Source organism: Sitophilus oryzae, unplaced genomic scaffold (assembly GCF_002938485.1).
Source record: "Sitophilus oryzae breed Bouriz unplaced genomic scaffold, Soryzae_2.0 scaffold_1990_pilon_pilon, whole genome shotgun sequence".
NCBI lineage: Eukaryota > Metazoa > Arthropoda > Insecta > Coleoptera > Curculionidae > Sitophilus > Sitophilus oryzae.
In genome coordinates, this window is record NW_022146713.1 from 70,632 (window position 1) to 94,326 (window position 23,695).

General features: G+C 31.7%; 1 protein-coding gene across 1 annotated transcript in view; it reads right to left on the reverse strand.

The window, feature by feature from the left end:
* LOC115883815 (zinc finger protein ZIC 4-like) overlaps positions 1-20,972 on the reverse strand; it is a 68,227-nt gene extending 47,255 nt beyond the window's left edge. Inside the window, 2 exon segments of the mRNA XM_030902217.1 lie at positions 20,009-20,209; positions 20,212-20,972. Of these exon segments, the coding sequence (XP_030758077.1) occupies positions 20,009-20,209; positions 20,212-20,815 (805 nt within the window). The 5' untranslated portion in view covers positions 20,816-20,972.
* Positions 20,973-23,695: the final 2,723 nt, after the last annotated feature.

Consider the following 23,695-nt stretch of genomic DNA (forward strand, 5'->3'; position numbering starts at 1 on the left):
TTTTTGAGATAAAAAAATTGGAAAAATGTCTTTACTTTGAAACTAAAAGAACTTGCCTACCATCTTGTTATTAATATATTTTAGTATGGGCGGCTATACGTGCCTCCCGGCGCCAATTTTTTTTTTGGAATTTTATTGCTGTGTGTGAATTTTATTACGTGCGTGTTGTTATAAATATCAGTAATCCTAATATACTAACATACCAAATCTCGTTTTTATCTGAAAAAATAAAAAAGTTATAGGGGTGAGCCACTTTTGAGGCGCACCCGGTATACTACTAGTCGAAAGTTGTTATTTTTCATGTTTTTAGTCTTGCAACCATTGCAAGCTGGCTAAGTAACTATTTTTGAAACTTTTTATAAGATTCATAAGAATTTCACTGGAACACAAGCCGAAGAAATAAAAGAATATAAAATAAATGTGGAAGTTATCATATACGGTTTAAAATTTAACCTTCAATAACTTTCGAACGACTCGATTAAATGAAAAATCATAATAGATTTTTTTGAAGACTGTTGTCATGTGTTGATTTTTACACCACGCTAATTTGTTCGAACGCAATAAAATTTCAAAAAAAATTCCCCTGTTATTTAAATGGGAAATAGAAAATCACAATGAGACACCGCTTAATATTAATATTAAGATCTCAGACTTTACCAGAATTTTGGAAATATTAAAATTTTTAAGATGAATCTTTGATCAACATCAAATTGCACAACTTTGCCTTCAATTATCCGAACTCTTTATAGTAGGTATCTCTAACCAAACCAAACCGAGATCCCTCCCAATGATAAACTTCGAATTTGGTACACCCTGTACACAGACTAAATGGATATTTAAAGAATAATACGTTTTTACTCTGCTTAGCCAGCTATAGTTCGTGTATCTAATAACAAATTTACCACCAGTCATCCTCACAGTCCTTTAAAACTAAAACATTCAAAAATAAAAAATCTGTAAATTATACAAAACAAGATGCCTTGTTTATATCTTAACTCGGCCGATTCATTATTTAAATTGATGGCATAAAATTGGACATAATTCATTTTTTATGCGCCCGCTCAAAATTTTACGACCTTTTTTCATATTCGGAAGGTTTTGGGTCCACCAGAGGCCACTCGTCCACCTTTGAATCGCTTAGATGCGACCCATAAATCTCTTCAGTCGTGGGTAACTCTTCGAATAAACATGTTGCTGATTAGTTAGGTCTAAATTTTTATGGCAAGTTCATTAGAATTCCGATTTATCATCAAAAATCACGCTGTCTAGTCAAGTGTCCTTCTTTTGTTCTTTAATAAACAAAAATTATTTGGTAAATAGCTATATTTTTCGAAAAATTGATACAATCTCTTTTGTCTCTATTTATGGTAGATTAAAGGAAATTTTTGAGTCACAAAAGCGGGGGCTCCAAGGAGAACGACAGTTTTTATTAAAATGAGATTTTGTGAGCATATGTAGGTTAATTCAGAGCACTTTTTAAAAATAGAGTTCTACAGGGTGTCCCCAAAAAAGTTACATATCAAAGTTGTGTTTTTTGTAATGGAACACCCTATATATTAATTAATTTTCGGATTCTGGGTGAAAAATAAACTACTGTACTTTAAATCAACTGTACATTAAATTAACTACTGTACTTTAAATCAAATTAAAACTTGAAAAAATTATACAGGGTGATATAAAATTAATACTGAACATTGGTCACCTTTAAAAGCATGTTACTCTTTTATTTATTAAATTGAACACCCAGTATATTATTCCGATATTCAATGGAGAATTCATGTCTCTCTCTAAAATACTATTAAGGTTGCTTGGCAACCCCATTGAACACCTGAATAATATATTGGGTGTTCCATTTAAAAAAAAAGCTAAATATAGCTGTTATCGAAATTTAAAATTTACTCTTCATTTTCACTAAATGTGAAATATGTCAAAATCCTTAGATTTTAGGTATATCCTTCTTTAATAAAACTCACCTTAATTTTTTTCCTAGAATTCGAAAATCAATTAATATATAGGGTATTCCGTTAGAAAAAACACAACTTTGACACCCTGTACCTATAATTCTATATATTTTTATAAAATGCTTTCATTACAGTTGAGGGTTGGAACCTTTGGTGTTAAACAGCAAAATAAAAACACTAAATCACCACAATACACCAAAACACTTTTACTTTTACACTGGACGTGCGTTTCGCTAACCATGTTAGCATCATCAGCAGATGATTATAAACTAAAGTACAATCTACAAGTTGAGCGTGTATATACTCGCCCAGTGGGCACCGAGTGGGCGTGGCAAAAACTAGCCAACCGAGTCAGAGCCAACTGAGCGTAACAGTTAGATTTCCGCCACTAGAGTAGTAGGAACAAAGAACTTGAAGGAATTGGACCGTTGTCTCTGTTCATACTATCTTTACATTTATTAATTCTGATGCATTCATATGCATCTAATTGCCTGTAATTTGAGACTGGTTTAATTAATTTTAAATTATTAGGGCTAGGTATGAACCGAAAAAATAGAACAATTATTTTTTTTTAATTTATCTTTATTTTTGAATATAGAAAATAGGTTGTGAGTTTAAGTATAAGTTGTTTAAGTATAAACTAAAAACAAATTAAACTAACTATAGGTAATTAGGTACATACTGTTATTATTAACCAAAAAAAAATTAGTCATGAGGTAAATTTAAAAAAAAATCTTGATATTCTTTGACAACAGCATTCTTTCTACAGAAGTACATTATAGAATCATGTTTCATTTTTGAAATAGGTATTAACTTATTTCTTGTTGGTTTTAGAGTATATTCAAGTAAACTCAGTGGCTGTTTTCTTGAACCCTCCCTAATATTTATTTCAGAAAATGCATTTTTCAGTTTGTACGCAAATTTTAAAATATCTGGATAAGCAACATCTACTTTCACACAGCTAATGTCTGACCACTTCACTATATTTCCAGAAGTAGATTTATCCAAATTTTTTTTTGTACATTGCAATTGTATATCTTTCAGATCGAAAAAGTCAGTTTGATTCATTTCAACTACAATATGAGGTTTTTTAATACATGCAGTTCGAGCAATTGTAGCCCATTGCCCTGGTGTATAAACTGGAATACGCCTGGCACAGCGTTCTATGGCACTATGCATAGAGTCACCTTCATTTTGTGTATGACCGACCCCCATAAAGTTCAAAGAAATTTTAAATTTAAGGGCAGCATAAAGTAGCGTAATGTACATAAACTTGTTTTTATTTTGCCCCGCACAGTTGTCAGAAAAAAATGATATTTCTTTAAAACCCTCTTCTGCTTTTTTTTATAAATTTTAAAATACAACTTCCTATTTCACAAGTTCCGCGGGATGCTATAGCTTCATGCCACATATAACAGTATCCCTGTTTTTTGGCAGCTTCATAAACCGTTAAATTGTATGTGGCCACTTTTGACTTGTAATAGGCTTGGCCAACATCTATTTTTTAGAGGTGGGCCAGTCTGCGATTTTTGTGGAGCTGCTACGCTCTGCGACTGCTCCAATAAAAGCACTGTGACAAGTAGCAGCGATTTTTCGGAGCAATTAACCTATAAATTAAAAATGTAGTTTTATAGGTTAATTGCTCCGAAAAATCGCACTCGGTGTTCGGCACCGTTCGTTGCATTTACTAAAAAGTACAGGACTATAGGTGTGATTATGATAGGCAACATCATCGTCTAGTTTTTATTTATTTATATCGTATGATCGAAAAAACGGCGTCAGCGATAGCTATGAAATGAAGATTGCTGGCATTTTATATGTAAAATTTATGGGGAATGTTATCGATTGTCATTTCCAAGCCAACTGGACGCCGTTTTTTATTTCGATCAGTAGTGGCGATTTTAACGTCTGTGCAATCGGGGTAAGTCACCGACGGGCCCCAAGCCTCCCGGGCCCTTGCGAACAAGATTCGAACTTTTCCGAACTACGGGCCCCTAGAGCTCTTAAAATCGCGGCTGTACGGTACTATACTGATGTCTTAGTTTGATAGATGTTGCTATATTTTTTTAGTCTATTCAGAAGAATTTGAGTGTTTCTAAGTACCAAGCACTTTGCTATAAATATCTTAAAGAGTCTGTTCATTTTCACAGAGTGGTGGCCCATGGTAAAAACTTAATGTTATATTCAATTCAAAGTCGAAACTGTCAAAAAAATCTTTATTAGTGACCGGTTTCGGCTATTTAGCCATCATCAGACCTTAAAAATAGATATAAATAATAAAACTTATATGAATGTATAAGATCAAATAAAAGATTTAGGATATACAACAAAACACAGATACAAAATTAACTAACAAATAAACATACTAACAAGTTAAAAATTACCTTTGTCAAAAACATCTGTTTGTGATTAATATATAATACATAAATATCTTATTTAGATTCATGAAAGAAAAAGCGAACGCTGCTACGTTTCCCGTTCCCAAACTCCCAACAGCTCCAGTACACAGAATATACTCAATATACTATGCTCCAGTCGACTGCGACCTGCGACGACTGTGACTGGAACAGTCTGACCGGGCGACGGGGCTAGGAGCATTTTCAGAATTTACACTATTGCCTGCTATTGCTCCTATTGCTACTCACGAGCGCAGATGTCCTAAACTTGTAAACTGCTCCGAAATGTCACTGCGATTTTCTTGAAACTGGAGCAGTCACATACTGCGACGTTGGTGGAGCTGTGACAAAGTAGCGGACTGCGATTTCACAACCCACCTCTACTATTTTTGGACACTGTAACACCTGTTGAAGATCAAAGATAGCTAAACAAAAGCTGCTGTCCTCAGAAGCTTTAAGCTTCTCCTCCTCTTTTTTCTTCCGCATTAGTTCTTTATTTAATAGGTGATTTTCATATTCGTTATGCAATTGAAGTTTCTCAGAGTCATTCGAATTATGATAATTGACGCACAAATCACATTGATCCTTTTTGGGAATGTGAAACCCTAAATTAAATTTGTTAACAAATATCCAGCGATACATGGATTCGCTAACTACATCTTTCTTGTCAACACAGTTTTCTTTACAATAATCAATGTACAGTCTAAACATTTTGGAAATGTTTAAAGACCCAGGCAAGTATTTTTTTGAAGAGTCTTTCCTTGAGTAGTGACTTTCGACGGCATCAAACGAGTTTATGTGTTGTTTTACTAAGAGTTCTTGTTTGTCACTAATGCGGGATTTTGCCGGATGTCTACCTCTATTATCTTTTTCTATAGTAATCATATTGTATTCGCAAGTATTACGCTTTGCTGCTACAGTTTTGACTACTTGGTGACTTATTCCGAGGGTATTTAAAAAAAAGGTTTGACATACCTTTTCCCGCTTACCTTCATCTGAAGATAAATGATATAGATAAGTCATTTTTCTTCGACTATTTTCATCTAAATTTGAAGGATCTTCATCACCAGAGTATTCTTCATACACCATGGCAGCGACAACAATTCAATCCCGCCAAGATCTAGGAGATGTTTCAAGCCTCGACACACGTTTCGGATAAACATAATACACCCGAATACACGCGACTTGTAAAAGTGTTTCATTTATTATAGTTTCACGAGGTACTCGTGCCACGTGTAAACTATCCTAAGCCCATAATTTGGACATAGGATAGTTTACATTTATAAGAAAAGTTAATGTTGAACTTAGGATATTTTGCATTTAATACCTTTAATAGATAGGAAACACTAGTAATTGACTTAGGATAGTTTTTAGGCAAAATATGCGTCCCCTTGTAAGTGTTTGCATGCATAACGCATTTTCGGAAAAAAATGGACTTAGGATAGTTTTGCACCAAACCGACGAAATGCTTTCAGTTAAGCTACATATGCTGCTAAATTTTTTTTTGTCTTTTTGGGGACAAAATATACTACCCCTAAAAATATTTGCACTTATTTAAGTTTAGCCCTGTATAAAGCTTAAAAATAGTAAATATTAAAAATAATTGATTTTTTTTTAAATGTAGCTAACGTATCGCTAGTGAGTGATCGACAGCGAATCACAGCCGACCCCGAAATATATCACGTCAAATTACGTGGCTGTCTTTTTTTAATTAAGGCCTTCTCGAAGATAAATCGGCTAATTATAGGGCCGAGACGGGGAACCGATCCAAAAGAAGGACGAACAGTGTTTAAACAAGCTTTAAAGATCGGACTACTGAGAGCCGTGGGTTGTTTGAGGTTACGCCCCCTTGTTAAGGCCGGGGTTGCTTTTTTCTTTGCATTTTATCTCTCCGGGATGATGTTTGTTCGGTATCGCAAGGGTTTTATGGTATTGGCAGTTATCAGTATGAATAAGATAGGGATTATTATTTTGAGGATTTTATGATGGAACGGTTCTTCGGATACCAAAAGTAATAATACAAAATTATAAATATTTACTACCGTTTACTACCTGCTTCCTTTATGTTAAGTGTACCTGAAATTATATCACTGCCGTTATATGTTAATAATATTATACAGGATGAGTCTTAAATAAGTGCAAATATTTTCAGGGGTAATATATTTTGACACTATAGAAACACGATCATGAGGTTTTTTTCGTCCATTCTTTTTAGGAAATTTTTAGTTAAAAAACATAATTTCTTGATAATATGACAACATAGGAAGTAGATTAAAATTACAAGAAAGAAAACCCAAAAAACATCCAATGGTTCTCAAAATTTAAACGAAAAATCATTTTTTTGGAAATTTTCAAAGTAAAATAACTCGTTTTTTTTTAAATACGTTTCTTTTATCGAGATCTACCAGCACTGGCAATATTTGTACTTATTTAAGACTCACCCTGTATTGTAATGACCAACTTAATTTTTTTCGTTTGAGACGTGATTGAACATATGGTTATATTAATTTTACTGTTTGTAACAACGACTAAAGAATTCAAGGACAACTAAGACCCGAGAGCAAATTGTTACCATGGCACCAAACAGTGCCGTGGCCATATTTTTTTCTTAACTTAACTAGTTGAAGGGATATTTATATTTTTGACTACGCCTATGGTGTAGGCGGTGGCATCATACTAATTAATTACGAAAAAAACGTATTAAAATGTTAACAAAAGGTATAAAACTAGTATCGACGTATAGCACACATCAAGTACATATAATATCAGAAAAATAATTATCGAATTCAATAAGAAAACTTAAGAAAACGCTAAAAATGTGGAGCGGACTGTTTATTTACGTATGAAACGTAATTCCTGGCTCTTTCTTGTCACTGCTGCTTTTACATTTGAAAGCTGAACAACTAATCAGCATTGTAATAAAGTTTATACAAAGTTCACTACACACGAACTATTAAAAATTTCTAAAATTGTCGCTGGTGACCAACTGATGACTCATTGTTTGCCACCAAAAGAAAAGTCGTCTAAGGTTACAAATTCTGCTGCAGCCCGTATAGGGGCGTTACATGTCCTTATATTCTTTAGTCATTGGTTTGTAAGATTTTTTTGTCGTTTGGACAAATTTGTTTTACTAGCAAAATACCACTGACAAATTTGTCTCCGTTGGATCAACGCAGTGGTGTTTAAAATGTTTTTGATATTATTTTGTAGATTTTCCTCTAATGGTGAAAAACACTTATCTTGTCTAAAATATCATAAATTAGATATCATTAGAGAGAACATAATATTCGGTAAAATAATTCTATAATAAATGCGTAGGCAACAAATGAAATTTACATTATCATATGCAAATTAATATTATAAAATATTTCTGATTTAAAAATAGCTTCGAACTCAAAATTTAAATATTTCCAAGAAAACCTATAAAAGCTTTTTTATATTATACATCAGTAATATTTAATTTGAACGTGAAACAACTAACAGCTGTTATTTAAAAAAAAAATAAAAAACTTAAAAAAAATCTTAATTTATAAATCCTTAATTCTAGAGAAATCCACATTTAGTGTTTACCTAATTACCTATTTCATGATAATCATTACCTCGAAAAAAGTCTGAGTTTCTCGCCACTGGAAAAATCTACAAAATAAATAAGTTATCTCTTTTATTGAATCACTGCATTGAATCCTTAGATTATATTAATTGAGTCCAAACGGAAACCGGCTGTCAGTGGCTTTTTGCTTGCAAGACAAATTTGCCTAATTGACAAAAAATGCTTAACGTTTTAGAAGGTGTATCTCTTCTGTCATCGTCAAAAACAAATAAACTTTAATAAAAAAGAAAAACTATTTAAAATATTTAAATTCTACTACCCCATTCAAAAACACAAGTTTTTAACAGATATGTGTTAAAGCAATTTGTAGCTAAGTTATTTGACTTTTTAGTATCTCTTTCTAAATTAAAAATGAAAGTTTCCATTTTTCCAAAATTTAGCACTGGAAATTAAAAGACAGGGCTTTCTACAATCATGACTTGAGCACATAAACGAAACTTGCAGTGTACCGAGCAATAATAATCCCCACCATGTTATATGGAAGCGAAACCTGGGTGCCGTACCGCCAGCACACGAACGCATTAAACAAGTTGCAACAGAGACACCTTAGACAACTGTTAAGAATCAAATGGTACCACCGTATCTCAAACGTATCAGTCCTTGGAAAAGCTAGCTGGGAAAACGCCGAAGTCATGAGTACTAAATCCCGCTTAAGATGAGCTGGCCACGTACGCAGAATGCAAGAAAACCGCCTACCTAAATATCTTCTTTACGGTGAGCTTGTAGAGGGTAAGAGGAAACCGGGTGAACAACTCAAAAGATACAAAGATATTTTCTATGAAAACTCAAAGGGGATAAGCATGCAGAATAAGTGGGAGGAAGCAGCGCACAGTAAAACTCAATGGAGAACAATAATTGTAAACTCAGTTTCACAAACAGCGACAATCAAAAATAAAGAGGCAACAAAGTAATGAGATTTTTGAATGTCCGGAGTGCGGAATAGAGATAACATCAGGTATCGAGCTTTTCAGTCACAGGAAAGCTCATGAAAGAAAACGTGACCATCTTCTGATGCGTGTTAAATACTCGTCAACGAGTAATGGCAGTAAGTAAGTGTTTTTTCTTTGTGATGACGGGGACGGGAAGAGGTATACCTACTGGATAGAGTAGTATTTAATATCTACTAAATTTCAATTTAGTAGACTAACCATTTCTCTAATTATATTTATTTGCAATTCGACAAGGTTTTCAAGTTATATGTACAAGATTTCAAATATTTATTGCATTCTCTTCTATTCTCGTCGACTTTTCTATGCGATAAATCTGCCGTTCGGCTGTCGTAACGGGTTCCGGGAACACAAACGGACACGGTTTCACCGAAAAGGTAAAAGTTTTCGGAGCCGTCGAAAATTTCGAAAAAATCTTTTGTCAGAGCCAGGGGACCGTATCTGTCCGAGGGAATGCTCGCTTCCACGCCCACAAACTTTAAAAGTCATTTAAAAGATGATTCTGGGCCGATGGTAAATCTCGGAAATTTTCGGAATTCGGGTATAGGTACAGGTAGAGTGAGTTATCGTTGTGTGGGTACTGATTAAATATACTATGTTTTCCCCTATGGAATTAGAAAAGATACAGTGTGTTTGAAAAATGCACGACAAAATTTTAGGGGATGATTCATAAATATACTCATAAAAAATATATTCTTGATTGATATCAATTAAACTTTTAGTTAAGTAATCGAGGGCGCGATTTTTAAATTCATTGTTGCTAACCATGGACATATTCGTCGCCGGGCTGCCTAACTGGAATTTAAATTTCCCGCTGAGGATTCAGGTGGTAGCTCTGCTCTGAAAAATGTCAAGTTGCCACATTTATTTATTTATTTCCTGACATTGTCATTCGTTTTGACACTTTAGATTTTTATTGCGAGTTTTTGGTTTAAATTAGTTTTGTTGTGATACTTTAAGTTTAAAAATGTTTACTAGCAGACCTTGCAGTCAAACATTGTTCTTTTTAGAACCTCTTTATCTATCCGAAGTGTACACGATAATTGGCTTAATAGCCGTAAAAAACTCATCGCAACTTTATTAGAATATTTTGAACGGGAAAGCAGAAGTAATGGCCTTTTATATCCCTTAAGTGCTGTTAAGAAGGTGAGTTTTGTCGATGTAAATAATAATTGTTTATATATTTATAACTCATTTATCTTTGTTTCCTAAAATATTTTGACTATAAAAAAATATGTAAAAGTTGGCAACGATGTGCAGGTCAAGCTTAATCACGTGACTCGAAGTTTATTTGGTATGAACTATAGAAAAAAAATCCTATAAACATGAAGCCGAAAATGCATAGGTTTAATGTATACAGAAAAGTCCACAGACTTCGAGACAGGAAAATCAAGTCCATTTAGCGTGTGTCCAAATTTTGACAAGTTTTTAAAAATGACAGTTTTGTTTAGACTGACGTTTAATTTCACCTGACCTCTCGGTCAATGATTTCTTTTTATAGGTGTACATAAAACCTAAAATTTACGGCCATGAAGAAATTCAAAACTTGAAGCAGTTAAGGCAGAAAATATTTAATATCTTTGACACTATCACCCCTGATATGTTATCCAATGTGAGGAGAGAAGGGATTTTATGATCGTTTAGGTTATTGTTTAATGCAAGAGGGAGACATTTTTGAAAAAATTTTGTAATTTTTTAAATTTCATTATCCTGTTTTTTTTACCGTTTACCCATTACCTACCTTGACGAACATGGGAAAACAAAGGTCCTTTTCAGGACCACAAATATTTTGATTGAGAGATTTTTTACTTTTATATTTTTTTTGGATTAAAAAAACAAAAGTTATTAATATAATACCAATTTAAAAGTGTTTTAGTTTTAGTTTTAATACACACTATGATATAAAATTTATTATAATTATAATGTACATTATTAATACTATTATTCATTCGAAATGGCATTAAGGCCCAATTGCACCAATAATTTAAATTTTTCTTAAAGATAAGTAGAGCTTAGAATGAGCTGTATTTATATTTACTTTAATATACACCATAAGTGAAGGAATTTGACTGATACAATTTTTTAATTTGAATTGTTTTTAATTATTCTAACAATTTTAGTTCAATTTTTAATAAAATTTATTTAATATTAATAGAAATCCAAGAGATTTGAAACCTCTTTTAGCGATTTATAACATTCTCAAATGAATTACAGGTGCCATTATTTTCTATGAAAACCACACATTTTTTCATAGTCGCTGCAGTTGCTATAGCTATAAAAAACTAATTTTTTAAGGTGTGAAAATTGCGACACACGCTAAATAGACTTGATTTTTCCTATGTCTCGAAGTCTGTGGACCTTTCTGTATGTTACGCTCAATAGTCGAATTCGGGCAATGCCCGAAAAAAATACGCAAATCTAGTTTTGAGCAAGGAATATTTCCCAAACCCGAAAAACCAACTAACCAATGAATTAACACCCTCCAAATAACCACGCTAACCAACCCGCCAAATAACTAAACCAATCCAACCAAAAAGAATGAAACCAATGCAACCAAATCATACTATAAGCAAAAAAAATAATCAAATAAAATTAATATTTCGGATTTGGGAAATATTCTTTGCTCAAAACTAGATTTGCGTATTTTTCTCGGGCATTGTCCGAATTCGACTATTGAGCGTAATATATACTGAGCGTGATAAACATCCAACATACATTGAAGAACACACTAGTTATGCATAAACGCTCAAAAAGTAGAGATATTTTTAATTCAGGAGAAGGCAAACTATCGAGAAAAGAAGTGAACACTCCACTAACTAAACCAGAACTGTTCTGCTCCCCAGAAGAAAACGAACTTAAAACGGAACTCAAGAACCTGAAACTCCATCCATAATTTCGAATGGGAATCCTCTAAAGGTCTAAGACACTCGAAGAAATTTTTCAGAAATTACGGCCAAGAAAAATCAAAGATTTTCCTTGATTTAATTAAGAACAATCTTCGAATTGTCATGTGGCTTTTAACAGGACACTGTCTCCTCAATGAACACCTCGTTAGATTGAAGTTAAGAAACAATGACGAATGTAGATTGGTGGAGAAAATGAGGAAACACCAAAACACCTCATCACTGAGTGCGCCGAGATACAACGTGCCATAAACTTTGGTACGACTGATCAGAATGAATCGACTGAATCAGTTTATAATGTTCTGCTGATGATGCTAACATGGTTAGCGAAACGCGCGTCCAGTGTAAAAGTAAAAGTGTTTTGGTGTATTGTGGTGATTTAGTGTTTTATTTTGCTACGACTGATATCGGGGATGGAGAAGTAACCTCTATAAACCCGTCTCAGATACTAGCTTTTGTCAAAGGCTTGAGACTGTATGGTGAGCTATAACTCAAGAAAGGGGGACACAATAGATCTATAAGGTCAAGGTGATAAACCAAACTCCCCCCTCCCTATACGATCTACAATATGAATTGATCCAGAAAATAATTTCATTGTATATGGTCCTGAGTTGTTTAAAACGTTTTGTTTAAAAATGTGTTTAAAAACAAACAAAATTATGTTTTTTTTTTCAACCCTGATATCGTACTCATAAAGTTTTAAGATAATATTCAACTGTCTAACGCATCTACGTCAAATTGAAACCTTCAACGACCATCCGACACGAGTTACCTCCGACCTAACCTCAATCGTCAATCTCGCCCCTCTGACAAATGCGGCGGCCGTCGCCGATGTTCAGTGTTCTCGAGAGGCCAATCGAACCGTGGCCTACTCGAATTTTGCCGCCGCCGATTGTCGCATTATCATCAAGGGCGTACGTGTGATTGAATATGTGCTGCGAGTGTGTGAGTGTGTGCGAGAACGTTATTCTTTTGTCGCCCCGAGCCGGGGCTCTCGCTTCTGTCAAAATAGTCGTTAGGCCTTTGTTCGACGATGGTAACTAGAGCTTTATTAGGTTTTAAGATTCGATACTGAGCAGTGGCCATTTATTAGATGTGTTCTCTTTTAATATTAACAATCAGCAATCTGTTTCTTGGATTTTTTTAATTTATCTACTTAAAATATCTATTAGAGTTGGGGGTTGGAACCTTTGGTATTAGAACAGCAAAATAAAACACTAATTTACCACAATACACCAAAATATTTTAATTTTGCTCTGGACGCACCTTTCGCTAACCATGTCTTAGCATCAATGAAAACTGAGTTTAAATTTTAAACATAAACTGGAAAATTAAACCACTCTCTTTATACTCTTGAGAAAATTTCACACTTTTGAACCTTTCCTGTACAGTATGTCCCGGATTCTCTTATAAGAGAAAAAACTTTTTTATTATTGAAATTTTAGAAAAATGAATCCTTCATAAAAATGTTTCCTCCTTCTAAAATGGTTAATCCTGTTCATGCTTTTCCAAATTTCCATACAGTTTTAGAGAAAATTAAAAAAAAACATAAAAATATGGTTGAATTTTAATAGTCCTAAAAATCAAAAGGTTAAAATAATTCCGATTTCATTCTTTGATAGCTGATTATTATTATTTCTGAATAATGTCATACTTTTTGCTATTGTTAAAGTATCAAATTTTCCGATAACTATTATCACCTTCCGTAGCATTGAAGTACATAAATTTTGTGCTTCTTTAACATTGTAAAACAGTAAAAAATATGACGTTAATCAAAATTACCACGCCTTTTGATTTTTAGGACTTAGAACAAATTACAGCTATATTTTCATGTTTTTCTTTTAATTTTCTCCAAAAAGGTATGAAAATTTAGAAATGTATAAACGGGATTAACCTTTTTAGAACAAGCAATTGTTTTGCGAAGAACACATTTTTCCCAAAATGTCAATAATAAAAAGTTATTCCTCTTGTAAAGACAATCCGAGGACATACTGTATATCAAACAACACACTAAAGTGTTTAGATTTTATTTAGCACTTTACTGATAGACAGAATAATATACTTTTGAAAAGAATAAAAAAAATTGTTTCTCCATAAGTATCGAAATTTATTGAATACACTGTATAAAATAAGAAATCTAGTTAATTTTTTAATGTAGTATACCATTAGATAACATTTTTGTATACCTTAATAATATGCTCGGTTATAGAGGAACATGCATCAACAAAAATTATATTGTTAGATGCTGTTTGGTGTATTATGAAATGGTTATCATACATTCACAAATTGTGAGGAATTGTACTAATTTAAATAAATTAATATTTTAACCTTATCAATTTTTAATTCAATTTTTAATACTTATCACCTACCTCGCCTATTCCCATACACACACCTGTAATCACAGCTCTAGTCTCCACAGATTTTAAATAAAGTTTCAATGGAGCTCAGAACACGACATAACATATTAAGCTAGGTAGAACATCAGATTTTCGTTTAAATGATCGTAGTACCAGGACAATTTTTGATAATATGTAGTTTATATAAATTTATCGGCATAAGTATAGCTTGGGGATTTTTTTTATACCATACCTATTATAAACATAACAAGTAAAAATTAAAAACAAACTAAAAAATAATTACACAGAAAGCTTCAGACTTTTTGTTTTAACCTCGTTATTGTTAATTTTAAAGTCATAGCAAAGTTTAACTTGACGTAATGTCATTTTAACAGAACGTCAACGGTTTTTATAGACGTATCTGTTGAAATGTTGTTCTTGAATAGCATTTAGTATTGTATTTAGATATTTTAAATAGTTTTTTCTTTGTTTCTTTGTGTCTTTTTGTTTCGGACGACGGGAAGAGATATACTTCCCGAAACGTTAAGCATTTTTTTGTCCGTTAGACAAATTTGTTTATTAGTAAATAACTGCTGACAAGCTGGTCTCTGTTGGATTAACGTATAGGGTTGCCAACCGTCCTCTATTTCAGAGAACAGTCCTCTTTTTTGAACGCACTGTCCTCTTTTCTCTGACGCATCGAAAAAGTCCTCTTTTTTTCACACGAAACTCAAAATCTAAAAAATTATCATTTATAGAAACAATGCTTAATAAAATTGCTAATCTGGCAACAGTATGTCTTTTGCTAGCTCCACTCCTTCATACAGAAAAAAAATATTTACTTGCGTATAAGAAATATTGGTAGATGCGCTAAGAAAGCAAAAAAGGCCATTATCTGTATAACGTTTACATAACTTTTGCGTAAATTTTTGACGTTTGAGTTTTAAAAATTTTTTCGCCTGTCCCGTTTTTTTTACACTCGCGTCCTTTATTTTTAATTTTGAAAGTTGGCAACCCTAGATTAACGCATCAGTGTTTGCAAAATAATAACTATTTTATTTTGTAGATTTTCTTACAGTGTAACTGGCGAAATACTCATAAAAGTTTTTTGAAGAGAAAACCATATACCCCTTATTTTCAACATTCATATCTTCTTGAAATATAAAAAAAATTATCATAATATGGTCTCTCTAATGCTATTTATATATTTTTTTTGATCTCCAGTATTTCTTTATATTTTTGTAAGTAAATAAACGAGTTAATTAAAGATAAAACACTGAACTTTCGATTGAATTTCCCTTTCTCCCATTCGCAACATTCTCCCTCGACAAATTTCTCATCCAAAATAAATTAATAGCTCTGATAACCGCGACTAATCGCAGCCATAGTGCACACACGTCACATAAGCCGCGCAACGTTAATATATCGAGTGGTTCTAGAAAAATTTCGCGTGAGTTAAACGAAAATAGCAAATTAAATCGCGCTATATATTACAAGGAACGACTCGATCGCAATTATTTATACTCTACGGTCTTCTGTCGTGTGTGAAAGTTATATCTACCTCCGGCAATTAGGAGAAGGATTGCGTGATAAATTCGATTTGTTTGTATTAAAAGAATCCCGCGGACTTTGCATCGTATTCATGTCAAGAGGTTCTAAGTTATTTTGGACTGTCGATGTTCAATACCAAAAATCTATGTATTTTTTAATTACGTACCGGGAAGAGAAGGCCACTCAAAACATTTCAAGCCCCCCCCCCCTCCAATATTCAATACACAAAATATATTTCTTTTTGAATTTACATACGGATAGATGATAAAGATAAAAGAATATACCACTAAAAAGTTAATTTTATATAGTTTTCATGTCAGAGATCTAACTAATTTGGACTGTCGATTATTCACACACACAAAACATACTTACCACAAATATATTAGAGATAAAAGACTATCACCCAAAATAGTTAATTTTGAATCGTATTTATGTCAGACGTCTAACAAGCCCCCCCCCCCTCCAATATTCAATACACAAAATATATTTCTTTTTGAATTTACATAACGGTAAGATGATAAAGATAATAAGAATATCACTAAAAAAGTTAATTTTACATAGTTTTCTAGAGATCTAACTAATTTGGACTGTCGATTGTTCAACACACAAAATATACTTATTTTTTAATTTACCATACCACAAATTAGAGATAAAAGAATGCCACACAAAATAGTTAATTTTGAATCGTATTTATGTTAGACGTCTAACTGTTTTGGACTGTCGATATTGAACAAAAAATATATTTCTTTTTGAATTTACATACCAAAAAAATAGAGATAAATGAATACCAATCAAAAAAGTTAATTTTACATCCTTTTCATATCAGAGATTTAATTTATTTGGACTATCGATTATTCAACACACAAAATATACTTATTTTTCAATTTACATACCACAAATATATTAGAGATAAAAGAATGCCACACAAGATAGTTAATTTTCAATCGAATTTATGTCAGACGTCTAACTATTTTGGACTGTCGATATTCAACAAACAAAATATATTTCTTTTTGAATTTACATACCAGAAAGGTAATAGAGATAAATGAATACCACGCAAAAAAGTTAATTTTACATCGTTTTCAAAGCAGATATCTAACTAATTGGACTGTTGATTGTTCAACACACAAAATATACTTATTTTTGAATTTACCATACCACAAATTAGAGATGAAGGAATGCCATACAAAATAGTTACTTTGAATCATATTTATGTCACACGTCTAACTATTTTGGACTGTCGATATTGAACAAACAAAATATATTTCTTTTAGAATTTACATACCAGAAAAATAGAGATAAATGAATACCAATCAAAAAAGTTAATTTTACATCCTTTTCATATCAGATCTTTAATTTATTTGGATTGTCGATTATTCAACACACAAAATATATTTATTTTTGAATTTCCATAACACAAAGATAAGAGAAATAAAACAATAGGTAGATACCACTCGAAACAGTTAATTTTGTATCATATTCATGACATATACGTCTCACTAATTTGGACTGTCGATGTTCAACACACAAAATATATTTCTTTTAAAGTATTTATAAAACAAGAAGATTATAAAAATTAAAGAATATAAATTAATAATGTCAATTTTGTATCATATTCATGTCAGAAGTCTCACTCACTTGGACTGTCGATGTTCAACACACAATGTGTTTCTCATTAAATTTAAATACCAGAAATATGATAAAGATAAAAGTACCACTCAAAAAAGTTATTTTTCCATTTTACAGTTTTAATATCAGAGATTTTTTAACTAATTTGGACTGTCAATTATTCAACACACAAAATATATTTATTTTTGAATTTCCATAACACAAAGATAAGAGAAATAAAACAATAGGTAGGTACCACTCGAAACAGTTAATTTTGTATCATATTCATGACATATACGTCTCACTAATTTGGACTGTCGATGTTCAACACACAAAATATATTTCTTTTAAAGTATTTATAAAACAAGAAGATTATAAAAATTAAAGAATATAAATTAATAATGTCAATTTTGTATCATATTAATGTCAGAAGTCTCACTCACTTAGACTGTCGATGTTCAACACACAATATGTTTCTGATTAAATTTAAATACCAGAAATATGATAAAGATAAAAGTACCACTCAAAAAAGTTATTTTTCCATTTTACAGTTTTAATATCAGAGATTTTTTAACTAATTTGGACTGTCGATTATTCAACACACAAAATATATTTATTTTCGAATTTACATACCACGAATATATTAGAGATAAGAGTATACCTAAGGCCTAATTATTTTGGACTGTCGATATTCAACAAAGTATATTTCTTTTAGAGAATTTTCATACCAGATAGATTATAAAGTTAAAACAAAAACCACTGAAAAAAGATAATTTTACATCATTTTCATATCAAAGATTTAACTAAAGTGGACTGTCGATATTCAACAAACAAAATATTTCATTTAGAGTATTTACAAAACAAGAAAATTATAAAGATTAAAAAATATAACTTAATAATGTCAATTTTGTATCATATTTATGTCAGAAATTCATCAATCTCATTTGGACTGTCAATGTTCAATATACGAAATATATTTCTTTTTGAATTTATATACCAGAAAGATAATAGAGATAAAAGAATACCGCATAAAAAATAATTTTACATCGTTTATCAGAGATTTAACTTACATGGACTGTCGACTATTCAACTATAATAGAGACAAAAGGACGCCACTCAAAATAGTTAATTTTGTATCATGTCTAATTAATTTGGACTTCCAATATTCAACAAACAAAATATACTTATTTTAGAGTATGTATTCACATACCAGAAAAATTATAAAGATAAAAGAATGTAACTTAAACATATCAATTTTGCATCAAATTTATGTCAGAACTCTAATCCATTTGGACTGTCGATGTTCAACATAGAAAATAACTGATTTGGACTACCGATGTTCTACGTATGCGGTATACTATAATTTGTAGATTATGCTATAATTTGTATTAATTGTTCTTTTTTAGTTCCAGTAAACAAAATTAGCTATATTAGAGTTCCATAAATAGCCTGATTTCCTGTAAACGCAAAAATATTCCAAGATCAAATAACCTTAACGAAAAAGAATAAAAACTCATATAAATATTCCTTATATGACAAGCCGTCAATGTTACATCCTTCTCATAAGTCTATAGGTATCCGTTGAACGTAAATCAAAATATTAATTTAAATTAATTGTTAAAAAATGAATATTAAATATCAACATTTAATATTTTTTTCTTCATTATTAACAGCTTGTTATTTATCTGCACATGTTTCGTATTTCTGCATTAATGAAATATGGAAGTATATTGAAGATTAATTATTATAATCTATTTTCAACAAGAAGGAAATCCGTAACAATAAAAGGCCATAAATGTGTTGGTACATTACAAATTGTCAAAGTCATTTCTTGTTGGAAAATACAGGAGAATTGTTATTTTTTTACAATATAATGTATTTTCTATTTATTGAATACAAATTTTAACAATATAGGATATTTCTCATTATCGTAAGATATTTTTTAAGAAAAATTAACTGTTTTATGTAGGTACTCTACTTATAAAAGCGTTCTGTAGTACTGTAGTACCTCTAAAAGATAATAGGTACATAATATATTCATATTTCAATTGTATCTAGCCATTCATCAATCTTTGATTTAATACATTGGAAAAATTAAATTGTTATCATATTTTTTGTAAACGGAAAACAGTATTGAAATTTGTGATGTCGATGTGACTAAAAAAGTATTGTTATTATAATTTTATGAAATATAAATAAAAAAAACTTAAATTAAATTAATTATAATTATTCTTTTGTATAGAGTTGATGGATAATAACTATTGTTGAACTTATACATTTTATTTGAAGGGTATAGGTACTATCTTTGTAATTCTATTTTATTCACAACGTGCGTAACCATAGTTTTTCGATATATAATTACATACAAGGTATTACTTTTAAATATTTTTACATTATTTGGAACGTTTGAAATTGTTTAAAAAATTATTTGTGACGTTTGAAAAAAAATTATTATTAAATTATTTACATATTATTTCTAGCATTATCATCTTATAAACAAAATATGAATCGTATGATAATATTCAGTTAATGTCATACCTAACATATAAAAGAAAATTGAGGGGTTTTATTACTATCTTCAATATGTTAACTTCAAGATTTACTGAAAATCCTTAGCAGAACAACACAGGAATCGAAAGACTCAATTTTAATGTCTGTCATTTTATCTTTCATTCTATTTTGCTACATGCTCTCACCTGTATGCGTCCTTTTATGTATCTTGAGGTTCTCACTCCTCGCAAACACCTTTCCACACCCTGGAAACGGACAATGAAAAGGCTTCTCCCCCGTGTGCACCCTGATATGGTTCACCAGCTTATATTTCGCCTTGAACGGCCTCCCGTTCCGCGAACAGTTCTGCCAGTAGCACGCGTGGTTCGTTATTTCCGGTCCCCCACATGCTCCACCCCCAAATGCCCTACAATCTCCGCCATGGTCGTAAAATGCTTCCCGCAAATCTTTTTAGGGGGTGGCTGATCAGGATCTATCCACAAACACTGCATCTCTTGCTTGATCGGCCTCATATACTTGAAAAAACCTCCGTGGAGGTTGCCGGGATGGTGAGGCATCGCCATAGCGTGATGGTTAATGTACTGGGGGTTAGGCTGAGCGTGATAGGCCGCGTGGTGATCAGTCCGTGAGTAGAGCACTTGGTGGTGAGGAGCTAGGTGCAGGTTGTGATGCGGAGGCATCTCCGAGTGATGATGGAACAACATAGAGTCACTAGGAGCGGTTTGGGCGGTGGGAAAGTCATGATGATCGCGTCGGAGGAGGAAATCTCTAGCCGCGTAACCGGGGTGAGGGTTTAAATGACCCATATGTCCATAATTCGCTTGGAAGTGGTGGTTTTGCGCTCCGGGACCCACATCCGGAGCCGTCATCGCCGCCGCCGGATTCTGGTGAGGCGCCGGTATCGTTGCACCTCCACCATTATGTCCAGGCGACATTTTCAACCCATACGCACTAAGATGATGGTGTCCAGAGTCCATAAACGCGTTAATCATTGTCTAGCACTCCCGAATTCACGCACTTTATCTCAAAGTCCACTCATATCATCACTAAAAATCTCAAAAATATACGTCATCTACTTGTATCAACCCGGAAAAGTGCTACTGAAAATCAAAATAACTAACTGTAGCCCATCGGACAACAACTGCTTTCGTGCTGTGTACGCAGCATGACTGAGTGCTTGTTGGGAGCCGAGAATCGTGCTGCGATCATCACGGTGAGCTTGGGCGGGGCCGCTGTGCGATTGGGTGCACGCAGGACCCCTGGCATTGGCGCTCACGGGGGGAGACAGCCGATTGGACGTTTCGGTTGGTTCAAGCTGGGCCAATGGCTGCGGGGGGTGTGCGACGAAAACACGTTCTGCGTGGCGACTTGTTGATATTTCGGTGTGATGTTTCTCCTGTTGTTTTTTTCCTGTTTCGTTTTAGCGTTAAGACGTGGAGAAGCGGAGGAACGGTCCTGACTAATTGGGTAATTAGGGGACGGAATGCGAGATGCGGCATTGAGCGGAGCTTGTTTTAATGGTTAAGTTGGACTCGGTTCGTGATATTAATTCAGGCGTACCGGATGAATTATTAATTTAATTATTTTCTAATAAGATAGAAAAAGAGATATCGTTTACGTAACGATCTATAAATAATAATTTCCATTTACTTTTAAAGAGGTTGAATATACTGGTAGAATACTCAAATGCCTTGGAATAGATCTATTGAGGTTTCATATCTTCAAGTATTATGCTAATCGATTTTTTAATATCCAATATCTAGTTTACCTATAAGATACTAAAATATCTACAATATGATAAAATGCTTTAATTACTGTTTCTCTCTGTTTGCTTCGTTTCTTTAGTTTTGAAAATAAAAAAATATGGTAATCTTTATTTTTCTGCATTAGGAATCCAAATTATTAAATTTTCAAATTACATGAAAAATGTTTAAAATCATATAAAACAAAAAAAAATAAATCATGAAAAAAATAATATTGAATATCTAAAAATAAATACTAAAATGAACAAAAATAATATAAAACAAAACTAAAAATTTATAATCAAGAAAAAAAATGGTAAAAATAAAAATATGAGTATAATTTTTAGTTTTTCAGTATTCTTTTAAGAAATAAAAACTTTAAGTTGCTTTGTTTTCTTACATTTTTCCCAGATATATTTAGTTAAGCAAATCAGTTATATAATTTCTCTAAATTTAAATTTAATTAAATCAAATTTTAAACAATTGCCACCAATATACCTAAATGCTTAAAAGTGTACCTAGGTATTTTTCTTAAATAATTTAATAAAATAAAAATAAAATAATATAAAATATTTTTGATTAAAAGATATCTAGACTCTACTGTATGACATCTTAAAAAGTTTGACAGAAACATGAAAAACGAAAATTAAAATATACATTATTGAATTAAAAGAAAAACAAAAGGAAAGAACAAGTTTAAACACGAATAAAAATACAAAATAATAAAAATAAAAGTATAAATGAATAACAAAAATTAAAAATGTTCTATTATAAAATTACGTTTAACAGTAAATAAGCAACAAATAAAATTACAATAGTACAGTAAAAATATATAGATAACAGAAAATAACTATAACATACATAAATGTAGATACCAACGTATATAATTTAATAATAATATTAAAAAAAAGTAAAAACTGTGCTTAATTAATATAGCAAATAAAATTAGAATAGTGAAAATAAAGAAAACAAAAATTAAATAACTAAAATAAGAGAAATTAAGATAACTAAATAAGGAGGCGGTACAAATAAACAATAAAAATAATAAAATGTCCAATAATAAAAAATATCAGGCAAATGTCAAATTAACATTATTTGTATAATTATTTGTTACCATGAGTGTAGAAGAATAGATGATATAGATTGAAATAGATTTCTACCTTCTATAGGTACCTACTTACACCAAACTAGTTTCTAGTTTCCAGGCTATCCATTTTCTTCTATTTTAAATGCCTTCTTTTTCTTTTAATATCCAATTTTTTAATAATATATTCAGAACACTTACTGTTACAGTAATAAAATAAATTTTATGAAAATTTTGGTAAATTGATGTGATTTCATGTTGTTCAAGAATCGGTCTGCTTCTTTTATTTTTTTCTTTAATTTCTAATTTATTTAAATTGAGCACATACTTATTTATTTACCGAGCATATCGTTGTATACAATCTATAAATAAATATGTAAAAATACATGAATACATACAAAAAATGCATAAGTATTTCACAAGTAGTTACATGCTTTTATTATAGATTATATCTTGATATGATAACTTTATTAGATAATCGTGATATCGCACAAAAATCATAGAGCTCCTAATATCAACAAATGTCTGAGCTCGTATATCGTCTCAATCAACCGACCAACTTAAGCCAGCTTAAGATGGGAGCGATACCGAACCCGAAACGTTTAAGCCGCTTATCCAGGACCATTTTTTACACGCCGATATATTAAACGTATACAAAGATCTCGTAAAGAAGTTAACCAGGTATGAAAAGCACACTCTGCTACGTCCCAGATTCTTATCTCCATTGAATTCGTACGATGCAGCCGATTAAACAATTTGTGATTTATTGTCTCTGAAGTATGATCTTACTTATTTGTTATTTCATATAAAATATTGTCAGATAATTATCAAGACTAAGACTGAACGCACACAGAAAACGGAAAGTGTTCTAGTCAAAAATGTTTTTGTCTCGGACAAAAACGTTTATATATATTATAAAAATATGCGAACTCTTAAAAAACTTTTAAAAACTCTAAAAAAGTATGTTTTGCTTTTTCTGTTTGCGTCTAGCCAATTATTATAGGACGTTTTATAGAATACTTCAAAGTTTCTTTTTAGTTTGTTAT